This window comes from Primulina eburnea, chromosome 9, assembly GCF_022965805.1.
Source record: "Primulina eburnea isolate SZY01 chromosome 9, ASM2296580v1, whole genome shotgun sequence".
NCBI lineage: Eukaryota > Viridiplantae > Streptophyta > Magnoliopsida > Lamiales > Gesneriaceae > Primulina > Primulina eburnea.
Window position 1 is genome coordinate 29,128,056 of NC_133109.1, and position 14,166 is coordinate 29,142,221.

A 14,166-nucleotide genomic window follows, 5' to 3' on the forward strand; every position below is an offset into this window, starting at 1 on the left:
GCAAGGCAGGTGACCAAAGACCGCATTTCGGAGATGATTTTCTCATCAGGGAATGCGGGGGATGCATCTTCACGGGATACTGTTTTGGAAGCTAAAGTGCTGGATACTATGGTTGGTCATAAAAGGTTTAGCCCCATTATTGAGAGGATTGTTCCGCAGCCAAAAGAGTCTGATTTAGTTGATACTTTTGATTTAGTGCATCTTCAATAAACATATTTCACAAGTACAAATTTTGTGTTTTGTTCTTTATTAATCTCTGATTTAAGCGTTGTAACGAAAAGTAGATAGACATTTGAAACTCTGGTTATCCATTTTGTACATATAGATATGCTAGGCAAATATTACTAGATATAAGAGGAAAAAGGAAAATCTGTTGTCTTTGCACTGTTAATTATTGGAGATCTTTGCCAACAATTTAAATTGATCTCTGTTCTTTCCAATTGATTTCATTTCGAAAGGTTATTGTGTTCATCTGGAAAATAAATGAGCTTGCCGGGCTGAGCTCGATGATACGAAGTTGGGATTCAACCAGCAATTTCAGATCGGTTCGAACAAAGATTTTGCTCAATATTTATTATTAATCGATGATACTGAGATGATCGAAAACATAAGAGGAACATAAATTTTCATTTTGAAGAGACCGAAACACGCAAGGAAGCATTTTTGCTGGTGGCCATCGTACATTCTGAGTTGAGATATACATATTTTAACCGACAGATCGAACCGCAGTTTGACAAAGTTATCATTTGGGCTATTTGATCAAGCTGTTGATAGTACAGTGCGCTCGTAAACTTCATACGGTTGTAAACTAGAAGCAGGAGCCTCCACAGGTTGGCCTGCACCACCAAAGCACAAGTACTGGTTTAGAAACCTCTTGTTTACCAAACCTGTATGTCTGGGAATCGAATTTTCGTTCAGAACATTAGAGCTGATGTGTCTTGCAATGTCGTTCTCAATCTGGGTACCCTGTTGTGCATCCAAAGAGCTATGTGAGGACATGGATAGTTTCGAGAAAGAACTAGAACGTGATCTGTGAGAGGCTATAAAATGTGGAATGGCCTGCATCGCACCATGGATCATCCCTGAAGCTAGTTTCTTCTTCGCAGTTGGACTTGGCTGATTGCTCCTCACCGAAAGTGCTCGTTTGTTGTTAGGAAGTGGTGATGGTTTTGAAAATCTCTGCCTCAAAGGAACTGGAATTCCTTCTGAAGTGATTGCAGAATTTGTTCCATCTACCAATTTCTTCGGGGAGGTTTCTGAGGTTCTGTTTCTAATATTCGGCCAGTGAAGGAGGCGTTTTATCCGTCTTGACGCAAACTTCATAGAACCAGACTTATGGATTTTGGGAGAACTATGAGTTTTCATGCTTGAGTCACGTTGGCTATGATCAGTTGATAAAATAGTCGATCCTGCTGCAGAACGAGTGGCTTCTGATGTACCCACTGCTCCCGTGCACAAGAAAATTTCAGTGTCGTTGATCCTAAACGAAGTCCCTGGACTATTACCTATGCTTTGCTTCTTTATATGGGATGCAATAACTTTTCTAGCCGAACAGTCCTGAGATTCGAAAATTCCACCACCTGATATCACTTGCCTGGTTACCTGTTCAGACGATGCAGAACGAGCCCGTTTCTTGAGAATATTTAATGGAGTCATCACATTTACATCACGGATGTGCTTATCGACACAGCTGACAGACATGAGTAGTTTCACTATATCAGAATGAATGTTCCCTATGATGGCTAAATGAAGCGCGGTTCTGCCATCGTTGTTTTTTGCATTGATGACTTCTTCAATATCGAAAATCTTCCCACTCAACAAATGTTTCATGAGCTCTATCTGGCGATCCAATATCTGAAAACTAGGTGTTTGAAAACCAGTAACAACAGCATGTAAGAATGTCTCTCCAGTACTGTTTCTGGCGTGGATTGATGCTGGTGATGCAAGAATTAGAGCCTCGACAACTGCTAGCTGGCCTCTGTGAGCAGCTACGTGCAATGCTGTATTGCCTCCATTGTCCATAGAGTCGATAAGTCCACATGTTATCGCGGTATCTTTGACAATCTGAAATACACAGAAGTTTGAGGGCAACGGATGGATTCGAGTCAAGCCAGTGTGTGTTCAAAAAAGACGAAAAGATCAAGAACCAAATTGTGTGAAGAGATGAAATTAGAGTTCTGACCTCAACTTGACCCTTAGCGGCTGCTGCATGTAAGATGGTTGCACCCTTATTGTCCCTATACGACGAAGCATCATCGGAGCAATCACGGAGAAGCTCCTTCAGTAACCTCAGATTACCTCCTCTAGCTGCAGCATGAAGAGCTCTATTCATTATCTCGAACTTATAAGCCGAAGGGACCTCCCCGGTCCAGTCACTCGAGGTAATCCTCGGCGTGGCAGTAAAATCCAGAACCACCCTGAAAACCTCAGAATTCTTGCACCTCGCAGCCGCATACAGAATATCGGTGACTCCATATTCTCCTTCTCCGAACACGAGAAGGGGGTCCCTTTCGAGCAATTCTTGCACAAAACTCAAGTCCCCTGCAGAGGCAGCTGTGTACAGAAGCCATCCTCCATAACCATCCCCTATGAGTGAGTTTTTGCCTTTCTTGATCTCGCACTCCAATAGTAGCTTTCTTGCAACTTGTGATCGGCACTTGGCCACATCATGAAACTGCTCTTCGTCATCCCACACGGTTTCGAGACGGCGGATTCTGCGCAGGGAGGTCAGTTTTATAAGGTGATTGCCGTCGAGGCGGAGAAGCTCCCGTACCAAGTCATAGTGTCCATTGGCTGCTGCGAGATCGATTGGCGAAGCATACCACCATTGATCTCCGGTGCTCTCCCAACGAAGAGGGAAATCCGTCGAGGCCGGCATCTGTGTTATCAAAATCTCTTTTGCTGGACTAAAACTTCTCAACTCCTTCATGAAAATTCCATATCTGCAGGGAGAAAAGATCATTATGAAAAGTTAAAGAATTGCCAAGCAACAATAATTAGAAACAGGTAAAAGTAACACCACCATGATTAACATGCCAACTTTAGAAAAACAAGAAAATTGAATCCATCAGTTTCCCGTAGAATTCAAGCGTAGAAACATAAATTAAATCAAGAATCCATGCATTCGTTATACCCTTTCGGATGCAGACTGAGTAAGTGCAGAAGTATGGATACATGGAATTCATGAGGTGCACTCACTATTTTGAGAATGGAGATGTGCCTCTTTATATAGCTGAACTGTTGAAACATTTTTCATGACAGATGAATTTAATGTCGTGCTTTCAAAATAAAGGTTTTAATATAGTGTGCTGTGATGCATGTACAATATATCTTACATTTAACTATTTGTTATTGCAAGTTTAGTCGAAAATGGCATTACATCTGTGTTAATTTGATTCGTCATTAACTTTGGTATCTTGTGTGAGTGATTCGATGAAATATGACAGATCCTGCACTCGGATTTGAATTATAAAACTCTAAGTTGGCCAACAAACTAGGTGCCGACAGAATTTGGCAGATGACCGCACAAATTTTATTTCTAAAAAATGGCCTGTGCATTTATTATATGATTCAGTTTTAAACAAGTCCAAAGTATATGACTATAGCCATGTTTGGTCTGATCTACGATACAGAGATGGCAAATCAATATATATGGATAACAAATGATTTTAACTATTTGTAGAACTTGAGTCTGATCGTAAGATGAAACAATGATGTGTAATCGTTTACTTTGTCTCGAATAAAAAAAATCGAGGAAGATAAAAACTAGGAAAAATATTTAACGAAGGTTAGAAATATAACTCTAGTCAAACAATCTAAAACATAAATGACATTCTGAATCAGTCCAAAATTTAAATATTAATTAGTCCGTCTACACAACCTTCTTAATGGTATTTGCGTGAGATTTTTGTTGTATTTAAGTTCCCCTCTTTTTTAGGTCTTTTTTAGGAGAAAAAAGACACATCAAAAGTCATAATTGAGCAGGCCAAAACACAAGGTTCAATCACACTGTTGGTGTTGGCTACCAACTCATTAATTTAGTTATCATTTCTTGACAAGTACGTACTTTGATTTAATTACTCTGGAAAAGCATTATATGTAGTAGAATTATTAGAATATCACACAGATCTAATCCAATTAATGTGGAATATAACTTGTCGAATATTTTTCATTCATGTTATTCTTTTCGCAATTCAAACGCTAAATTTCAAGACAAAAACTTGTGTGAGACGGTCTCACGGGTCGTATTTTGTGAGACATATCTCTTATTTGGGTTATCTATGAAAAATATTACTTTTTATGCTAAGAGTATTACTTTTTATTGTGAATATCGTTAGGGTTGACCCGTCTCACAGATAAAGATTCGTGAGATCGTCTCACAAGAGACCTACTCAAATTTCAATCGGTCCTCCTCTCACATTAGTCTCAGGATCAAATATACGTCGTCCTCCGGTTATACTTTAATTTGAAAAATAATTTCATCTGGTAAACAGATCGATCTTTTGATTATCGATTTCCATCCTTATGTTGTTGATGTGTAACATGAATGGATAGATATCCTAGCTGTGATTGCATGTGCCATATATGTGATCAAAAGCAGCTTTTGCTAACTTTATAAATAGTGCTTAAAAATAAAAGGTTGCATAGAAGGTGAGGGGGTGGGGAGGGGTGGGGTGGGGTGGGTGGGTGTCTTCTTTCATGTAAAAGCGTACCCACCAAGGGTTGCCTTTCATCCAAACTCACGGACACTTCACATGCAAGGAGATGGCAGATGTGTAAAGGCAGGCCATGCACATTAATTTCCACTCAAAAGTGAATCTTGGCCGGCTGCCGAATTATCTCTTCTCGGTGCAAATTTGGTGCTCCATTGATTGTCAAGATAAGTTCGTCCAAATAGCATGTTTTTATATGAGAAAATTACAAGTTTGGTTCTATGATCTGACATTTTCATTTTTAATTCTGATTTTTTTTTTTTGATTTCAGGTTTTAGTCTTATAAATAGGAATGGGAAATAAATTAGAGGTCCATGCATATCGATACGATATTATTTTGAGCAAGTATTTATATTATTGAGATGTGTTGACTCGATCTTTTTTTACAAAATAAAGTAATACTTTTACATAAAAATTATTACTTTTTCATAGACCGATCAGGTTTGAAATCAATCTCACAAAATTGATTAATGAGATTGTCTCATATAAGTTTTGTATATTATTTTAACTCATATATACATACATATTTTAACTGGGGTATTTGGTTTTAGGCAAAAACTTATGTGAGGCGGTCTCACATGTCGTATTTTTTGAGACATGTATCTTATTTGGGTCATTCATGAAAAAGTATTCTAAGAGTGTTATTTTTTATTGTGAATATCAGTAGAATTGACTCATCTCACTGATAAATATTCGTGAGACCGTCTCACAATAGACATACTCTTGGTTTTATGTCAGTGATGAAATTTTATTTTGAAAAATAAGCCTTTGCAGCGTAATTTTTTTACTGGCATAATACTCTAATATTCAATTAATTTCTTTTTGGAAAGACTCTAATATTCAATTTGGATTCACATTGTTATACAGTAAAAGTTAATTAATGATTTAACCATGTGCGTGGTTCTTTCCATGATTTGACGTGTATATTTCATTAATTTAGTTTGTGTGTGTGAGGATATCTTTTTTAAACTAGCGATGTTTGTGTTGAAATTTTTTCAAAGAAATAAAGTGCTTAAGAAATAAAAAGCGCTGTGCATTTTATTTTCCCGAAAACAAAGTCGTGTTCTTAGAAGATAAATTACAAATTTAATCATTTAACTTGCCAGGTTTTAGATTTTAATTCGATAACTTGTTAATATTTAGTTTTCGTCAAATTTTGTTCTTTGGTCTTTTTTCGTTTGAAATCATTAAACGCTAATTCACTTTTTAAAAAATTTATTTATTATTGAATCCAGGTAGTATTAAAGCCATTCAAATATATATATATATATATATATATATATATATATATATATATATATATATATATATATATATATATATATCAAACACAATCAAATATTTTATATTTATAATTTTAGTATACTTAGGCATCGTTTGATTCGTCTGATAGAATAAATAAATGATATACAATAAGATTGATTATAAAATAATTTTAATATACAGTAAAGATAAATAACACATTATAATAAATTACATGATGTTTGACATTATTTTAACTTACTTGATTATTTTTGTTAATTATATTAAGATGACTAAAATACCCTCATCATATATTAATTAGTAATACATTGTTAAAATGATTGAATAAATAAATAAAATTTTTAGAATTAATTTATTTAAAAAATTATAAATAAAATTTAAATATTATATTAATTATTAAATTTTCATTAATTTCAATTTCAGAAAACAACTAAAAATCGATTAATATTATATAAAACAAATAAATTTGATAATAACATAAATATGCATTTACTGTGATAATTAAAATATTAATACAAATTTGAATATTAAATAAAATTTATTGTCCCCTAAAAGATTATATAACCATCAACAAGAGGATAATAATACATACAGTACGGGATCAACGAGCTGCACACAAACAATGCCTTACTGGCATACAAAACATTGTGTAAAAAGATAATTTTCTTTCTTGCTCTTTGAGCCCCATCAATGTGATCCAGTTGTCCAAAAAATTTAAGTAGTGGAGACAACTTTGTTCAACATGCACTCTAATTTCTCATCTTATTAATTATTTCCCATGATTGATTGAATCATGATATTTTCATATTTAAAAAAAAAATTGCCCTTGAAAACGGATTCATTAATGCTTAAATATATTCTTTTTAACTAAAATCATACTTTCTGAAAACTAATCAAAAAATGAAGTTTAAATATAAGGCCAAATTATGAGTATACAAAATAAAGTAGATAGATATCATTTAATCGAAACTCGTCTAATAAAGACCGATTAGCGAACCGGGTATCAATAATCTACGAGAGATTACGAGAAACATACTGTGCAATATCAATCCAAAACATAAATGCACATCGATGGTAACCATTTGGAAGAAGAAATTTCGGATACGAAATAAATTGACAGAATAATTTTAGATTGAAGAAGTGTAAGGAAGAGAGAAATACGAGACAAATAAATTTAGAAATGGCGAAAGTTTTGAATATAACGAAACAAACTAAGAATATGTTACTACTATGCTGCAAAAATACAGCCAGCTTCCGCTATTGCCTGCTTTCCCCCATACTATTTTTAAAATTACATTTTTTTAAAATATATATTGATAAAAAAAACCCGAGAAACAGTCGAAATCTTTATCTTTCCTTTCAAAGAGTCAATCAAAATCGTATTTTATATATTATTTGCATGAAAAACACACATCCATGTAGTTAAAATTACATAAATTTTTACTTCAGATTACGAAATATCAAATATATATGATGAAAAATAATTATACATGAACCAACTTTCACCAGCCTGATCAAGCTAGTCAACAAAATATATATAAAATTAAAAAGAAAACCGCAGTATATATTGTCTCAATTTGTCAATCTTATAATAGAAACGTAAATGGTCACATTATGTTGAAATAATTCATAGATTCATGACCAAGATAGGGATTATACTCCATCGGCTGCCGATGATAGGGATGATACTCCATCGGGTGCTGATAGCTCTGCCAGTGATCGTAATGGTAGGTAGGGTGGTAGGAATATTCCGGCAGAGGCATCACATTCCTTACCGGATAACGGAGGCTTCCCTCATGCCACATCCCTTCCGGCAACGATCTCCGGTGGCTATTGTAACAAGGTTGGTATCCATAATGATCATTGTAATTATCACAACTATAATCGTATGGACCACCCATTTTATTCAATCTTGGGTGATTGACCTTAGCCCATACAAGTTCTGCATGCTGCCCGCATCTTGCTAAGGTTTTCATGCATCTGTTCGGATCAACTTCGCCCATGATTTTCACCATTTTAGTCTCTGCGTCGATCGTCACATCATACACACCTTGCCACGGTTGGTGAATGGAGGATCAGTAAGCAAGAAAGGTGTTGCATATAGCTTGGATCGATTTTTCGAGAGTTTTCGGGTTTGAATCGAATTAATGTTTTATGCTTTAAGGAGCCAAATCATAAACTATTTACGTACCTCTGATGGAAGATAACACTTCCAAGGCCTTGAATTTACATGCATCACACCGGCTATGCACCTTCAAAATACAACTCTGTACGTAACATAGAAAAAATCAGATATTTATTAATTGAATAAATAACTCTAGAAAGAGATGTGAGAAATTAAATTAATTTATCATGCTTTGATTACCATATTGGCGTGAGAATCCATTCCCAGGTTCAAGTATATCAAACTGCATGGACATACATTTTATTCAGTATACATTGGAAAAAAAAACTGAACAAAAATGGATTAAATATAAGGATTTGAGACTTCAAAAAAAAATCTATGCACGTACCAGTTTTTGCGACTATGTAAAAAAATGATTTCCTGGACAATTTACATAGTTCTCTAACACGACATCGGATATTGATGACGATAAAATGGATGGCATGTGAATGAATATATGTAGAGAATATCAAGAAAAAAAAAATAGCAGTAGAATATATAGGGTTTATGGTATATTTTCCTGTATATGTAAGGGCCATGCATGGAGTGTAGAATATTAAGCAACTTATATAAATATGGAACAATAGAGAGAAAAAAATCTAGGGTTTTCCTTTTTTGTTGGTTTCAAATCTTGCAACTTTTTTTTTTCAATAAATTCTCGCATTTATAGTGCAAATTAAAGTTTCTATTTTACTTGTTTTGTTTTTTGTTTTATTCTTTGGTTGGAGTCATGTAAGATTTTCCTTCCTTTTGTTTTTATTCTCTTTGTTTGTTCTTTTACAACATTCTCTGTAACATTTGATTTGTAATTTTTTTTAAGATTTATGATCTCCTACTTAGATTCTATAGTCTTTGCACTGTCTAATGTTACAGAGATTTTGATGCACAATAATGATATTATGTTATATGGGTTACTCTATGCTACACCGGAAGTGTTCCTCTGTCTATTCCAATATCATTAGATAATACGAGTCTCTAACATTTTTATGAAAATTGACATATATGTTGATAATTCAATGACTAAAATTTGACCACATCATAGGGAAATAAGAGTGATTCTACATGTACAACAATCTTCGTATAAAAATTTTTACACCACAAAAGATTTCATACAAAAATTCATTATACAATGAATACAAAATCTCACTATATAATATAATTGATGTAAATATCGTTGTACGATATATTGGTTGTATTTTTAAAATATTTAGACAAATCATTAAACAATCCAATATATCAATCTTTTTTTTACCTCATTTAACTGATTTCATTTTGAAACATACCAATATGGTATTTTACTATTTTTCAAATTTATAGTTAGTGAATTAATAATACCACGAGGGTGGTTCAATTACCTTATTCTACATTTGTCCATACTAAAGATCAATGCAGATTCATGGCAAAAATTTGGTAAATTAATGCCAAACGACATTCATATCCAAAATGCTAAATATCAAACTCAAAAGCGAAAGGAACACTGTTCAACATGCATGAACTGAGGAACAAATTCTCGGCTAGAAAAAAGAAGCAAAGCTCGGAAATCCAAACGGCTTGGTTATTCTAAAAACAACAAAAACGGGACATGGGTGAAATGAGACTTCTCCTTCGAACATACAGCTCAAGCAGACGTCGCCATGTGACGTATCAAGTCGATCACGCGGTTGCTGTCACAAATTAGATTTACATGAGCAATGAGTGCAAAAATTGTCATCCCAAAGTTGGCACAAAAAATTCCACTTTAATGTACATATGTGTTACCTGTAACCCCATTCGTTGTCGTACCAAGAGACAACCTTAACGAAGTTGCCGTTTAGAGCAATTCCAGCCTTGGCGTCGAAGATGCTCGACCTACATTGATGCCATGGATAAAGCTAGTAAGTTTCTTCACTCGACCTCAATGACGGCAAGCCAAAAGAATCCGGATTAATATATCAAAAGCAACACTGAGGAAACAGGGGATGATCCCAGAAATAGGTGGAGCACAAAAAGAGTTTGGCAAACAGTTGGAGTAGTCCTCACCTGCAGTCACCAATAAAGTCCGTGGACACTACGTCATCTTCTGTGTATCCTAGGATACCCTTCAACTTACCCTCAGATTCCTCCCTATAAAACAGTAAACAAGTCAGGCAGCATTCAGCAAAACGAGTCGAGTCTGTCTTCGAAAAGGGAGAGGAATTGTAGTGGTTTGGTTTTTTACTTGATCGCAGCTTTGATTTCATCATATGAAGCTGCCTTCTCGAGCCTTGCAGTCAGGTCAACAACTGAAACATTGACGGTCGGAACACGAAAAGCCATGCCAGTGAGCTTTCCATTCAGAGCAGGAAGCACTTTTCCTACAGCCTGTATATTTCCATTATCCAAAAGAACGTTGCATTAATCTTCACTAACATTTAGCAGCGCTGAAAAGGAGAAATGGATTATATATTATAGTAATCAAATTCGGATTGAACAATCATGTCCCGAGATAATCATACTTTACAATGTAAGGTTCTAAAATTCGTGGTGCGCATGTACCTTTGCAGCTCCTGTGCTACTAGGAATGATGTTGAATGAAGCAGCTCTTCCACCTCTCCAGTCCTTCATCGATGGACCATCAACAGTCTTCTGTGTTGCTGAATGAAAGTGATCCACATCAAGTACCATCCACACAAACTAAAGAAAGAAAACTCAGAGAAATGCAGAGCTACACATACCTGTAATGGAGTGGACAGTGGTCATCAACCCCTCAACGATCCCAAATTTGTCATTGAGAACCTGTAAATTTTTTCAAAACAAAAGGCGGTAGAAGATACGTGTCAAGTCTTTTAATCTATGTGGATGGAACTTATCATTACCAACGTAGTAGAGAACATATAGACCTTAGCCAATGGGGCAAGGCAGTTGGTAGTGCAGCTAGCATTAGACACAATATCAATATCTGGCTTGTAATCCTTCTCATTCACACCCACAACAAACATAGGTGCGTCCTTACTCGGGGCAGAAATTACGACCTTCTTCGCACCTCCCTGAGAGTACATCGGAGAGCCAAAACACAAATGCATTAAATTCAAAAGTACACCATAATAAAACAACATGTCAATGCTTAGCTATGAGAAAACTTTCCGAGAGAAATTTATTCTAGGCTACTTAAAGGAAAACCTTCAAATGAGCAGCAGCCTTGTCTTTGTCAGTGAAAACTCCAGTGGACTCCACAACAAAATCAGCTCCAGCTTCACCCCATTGGATTTCCTCAGGGTTCCTGTTGATGCATAATAAAATTCACATTAAAAATATAAAAAAATAACTATAACTCCAACTGATAAAGGATATACGCACGTACCTCGAGCCAAATACTGCCACCGGCTTGTCACCAAAGAGGAGGGTCTTCGAATCCTTAACTGCGAGTTCATGTTTTTTCCATGGACCGTGAACACTGTCGTATTTGAACATGTAGGTCTATGCAGAAAAAGGATAATAAACACATTAGGTTATACAAAACATCATTTGCCAACAAAACAAAGCATCATTCATGCTTGTTTTTCCTCACATAATGGTCAAAACAATCTTCATTCTCACTATCTTTACAAGTAAGGTCCTCTCCCCGGTCCCCACCCCATCCACCGTCGGGAGAGGACTAGGGGAATTTATCAAGATGCAGCATAAAATGTCCCAATGCAATCGTCAAAAAAGAAGCTAAAATTCGGAATGCGTTTTACAGAACTATCATGTACCAACAAGAGTTAACATGCTACACAGATGACTTGAAGGATAGATTTTCAGACGGCAGTCACAAATTCATGTTGGTCCTGATCATTTCGACTGCGTTTCAGAATATAGTTTAACTGGAGATCATATAATAATATTCCATGCATACTACATCACATTTCGACCACAATTCAGAACACTTCTGCTCATAGATCCCACTAACCACATTAACAACCAAATCAGATAACACACATACAAACATATACAAATGATAAAATAAAGTTTGTTTATAAATAAAAAAGGGAATATTAATGGCAGACCATATAATCGGTGGTAATAAACGGATCATTGACAGCGACAAGTTCAACGTCATCACTCTGCAGTGCCACTCTCGCCACCAGACGTCCGATTCTCCCAAATCCTACGAACAGATTAAAGCTTAAAAAAAAGATCCCTATCATATAAAAGATTTGCAAAAAAAAAAGTGAACGCACCGTTGATTCCAATCTTGATTTTCCCCATGATGTAAGCGAGAGCTATAGAACAAATGGAAGCAAAATTGTGTGATACTTACTCAGTAGAAGTTTAGCATTTATGGGCGAAGGGGAGAGAGCGCTTTAAGATCTAAAGACGTGGGCCTCCATTTTAGGGTGCTGAAATTTGGCGGGACCAGACGTGTGTATATTAATTGTTAGTCTATATATATATATATATATATATATATATATATATATATTGGAATTTTTTTATTTTTATTTGATTTGATTTTAAATAACTTTTGTTTTTAATTTCTTTAATAAATTTATTTTATTTTTAATCTATCTCATATTTTAATGTTTACTTTTTTCGTTATGGCCTTTTGTATTTGATACGATAGTTTTTATTTTAAAAAAATGGTGTATTGCCTCAAGTTTGTGAAACATGATGTGTAAATGAATCGAATCGGGTTGACTATGACAAAAAATTTAAATCAAGAATTATTTTCGAGCTTTAAATAGAGCTCGAACTCAAATGAAACATCTCAAATATTTTTATTTGAGTTCGAGCTCGATCCAAAGCTCGAAAATTTTAAATTGTTTGACTCAATTTCGAATCGAAATATTTGAACATTATCTTGAACTATTGCTAAAAAAACAAGTATTCTAGAAGCTCGAAAATCTATTTATTATATATAATCATATTATGTTGATAAAATATAAGAGAGCAGCCCGCGAATTATCGAACAAAATAATTTAGCCTCAAGTTCTTCTCACAAAAAAAATTCGAAGTATTCGAGTCTGGCTCGAATTCGATAAACTCGAATATGAATCAAATATTTTTTTAGCCTGAGCCGGTTCAAAAAGCTTTCAAACCGATACGATTCGTTTACACAACTGAAACCCATACACTTAATAACCCTAAACAAATATTTACTTCGAGAAAATGGTCGGACCTTCTATGAGGCCATGCAAATAGATGCCTCGAGGCCCGGCATGATAGGGGTCCAAAATATTATTTTGTTTTATAGTAATACTCGCCTAATATGTGTCATAAAATATATCAAAATTGTTCATCCACTTGCCCAATATTAAGAAATGAGAATAAATGTTAGGGCATACACCTGATTACCATTTAATTACCAAACAACTAAAATTTATTAAGGTAAACAACGATAACGAGTAAAATATATCTATAGACCTACGGACACAGGGGCAGAGGAAGACTTGTGGCCACTGGGCTGTAGCCCGGGTGGCCCAATTTTTTTTATTAGTATGTATTAGTTTTGGTCTAGCCCAGTTAGTATGTATTAGTTTTAGGTTTAGCCCAGTGGTCCAAATTACAACTTATAAATATTTCTCAAAATAGGCTTAAAAATGCTTTCTTAACACCAAAATCCATAATATATTGTTTGATATTGTCACAAGGAAAAAAAAAATGGAAGACACGCAGATTTACAGAAGCTTTACAAAAAAAATTGTCAAACCCTCCTCCCAAGCCCCAACCATCGTGTCGCTCATCTCCTCTCCCAGCATCAATCGTGAGCCGCCGGCCCGCCGAACCACCTTATCCTGGAGTTCCGACCACCTTCGCGAGATCAGCCATTGACAGCCCCAAGCCACCTTCTTCAGTTCTTCATGTGCGGCTGTGCCGAATCGAAGAAGAAGCCACTCGATTGCAGTTCTTGCGTTCGATTCTTGCTTGATTTAGGTAATGATTTTGCTTCATTTTATTTGTGGTTAGTGGTGTTGGAAAACTTTGGGCCACTTTGTGCCGTTTCCAACCATTTTTCTTAGCGTGAACAGTAATTCCGGCAACATTTCCGACGAGTTCTATATGCAGCAACACCGCGAGTCCACTGGTGTT

General features: G+C 35.4%; 2 protein-coding genes across 4 annotated transcripts; both read right to left on the minus strand.

Annotated features, from left to right (window-relative positions):
• Window positions 1-546: 546 nt before the first annotated feature.
• Window positions 547-3,291, minus strand: LOC140841494 (uncharacterized). Of its 3 annotated transcripts, none has more exons than XM_073208976.1 (3): window positions 3,134-3,291; window positions 2,183-2,942; window positions 547-2,064 (listed from the first exon to the last, which is right to left on the minus strand). In XM_073208976.1, the coding sequence occupies exons 1-3, from the start codon at window positions 3,247-3,249 to the stop codon at window positions 760-762; spliced, it is 2,181 nt and encodes a 726-aa protein (XP_073065077.1). In that variant the 5' UTR covers window positions 3,250-3,291; the 3' UTR covers window positions 547-759. The 3 variants fall into 3 exon arrangements, with proteins under 3 accessions (XP_073065077.1, XP_073065079.1, XP_073065078.1); XM_073208978.1 differs by having other exon boundaries at window positions 2,183-2,923; window positions 3,134-3,283; XM_073208977.1 differs by having other exon boundaries at window positions 3,023-3,159.
• Window positions 3,292-9,516: 6,225 nt separating this feature from the next.
• LOC140840500 (glyceraldehyde-3-phosphate dehydrogenase, cytosolic-like) lies at window positions 9,517-12,504 on the minus strand. Its single transcript, XM_073207686.1, has 11 exons — window positions 12,318-12,504; window positions 12,144-12,244; window positions 11,459-11,574; window positions 11,278-11,377; window positions 10,998-11,144; window positions 10,833-10,893; window positions 10,654-10,751; window positions 10,337-10,479; window positions 10,159-10,242; window positions 9,898-9,987; window positions 9,517-9,803 (listed from the first exon to the last, which is right to left on the minus strand). Exons 1-11 carry the CDS (start codon window positions 12,343-12,345, stop codon window positions 9,758-9,760), a joined length of 1,014 nt encoding a protein of 337 aa, XP_073063787.1. The 5' UTR covers window positions 12,346-12,504; the 3' UTR covers window positions 9,517-9,757.
• Window positions 12,505-14,166: the final 1,662 nt, after the last annotated feature.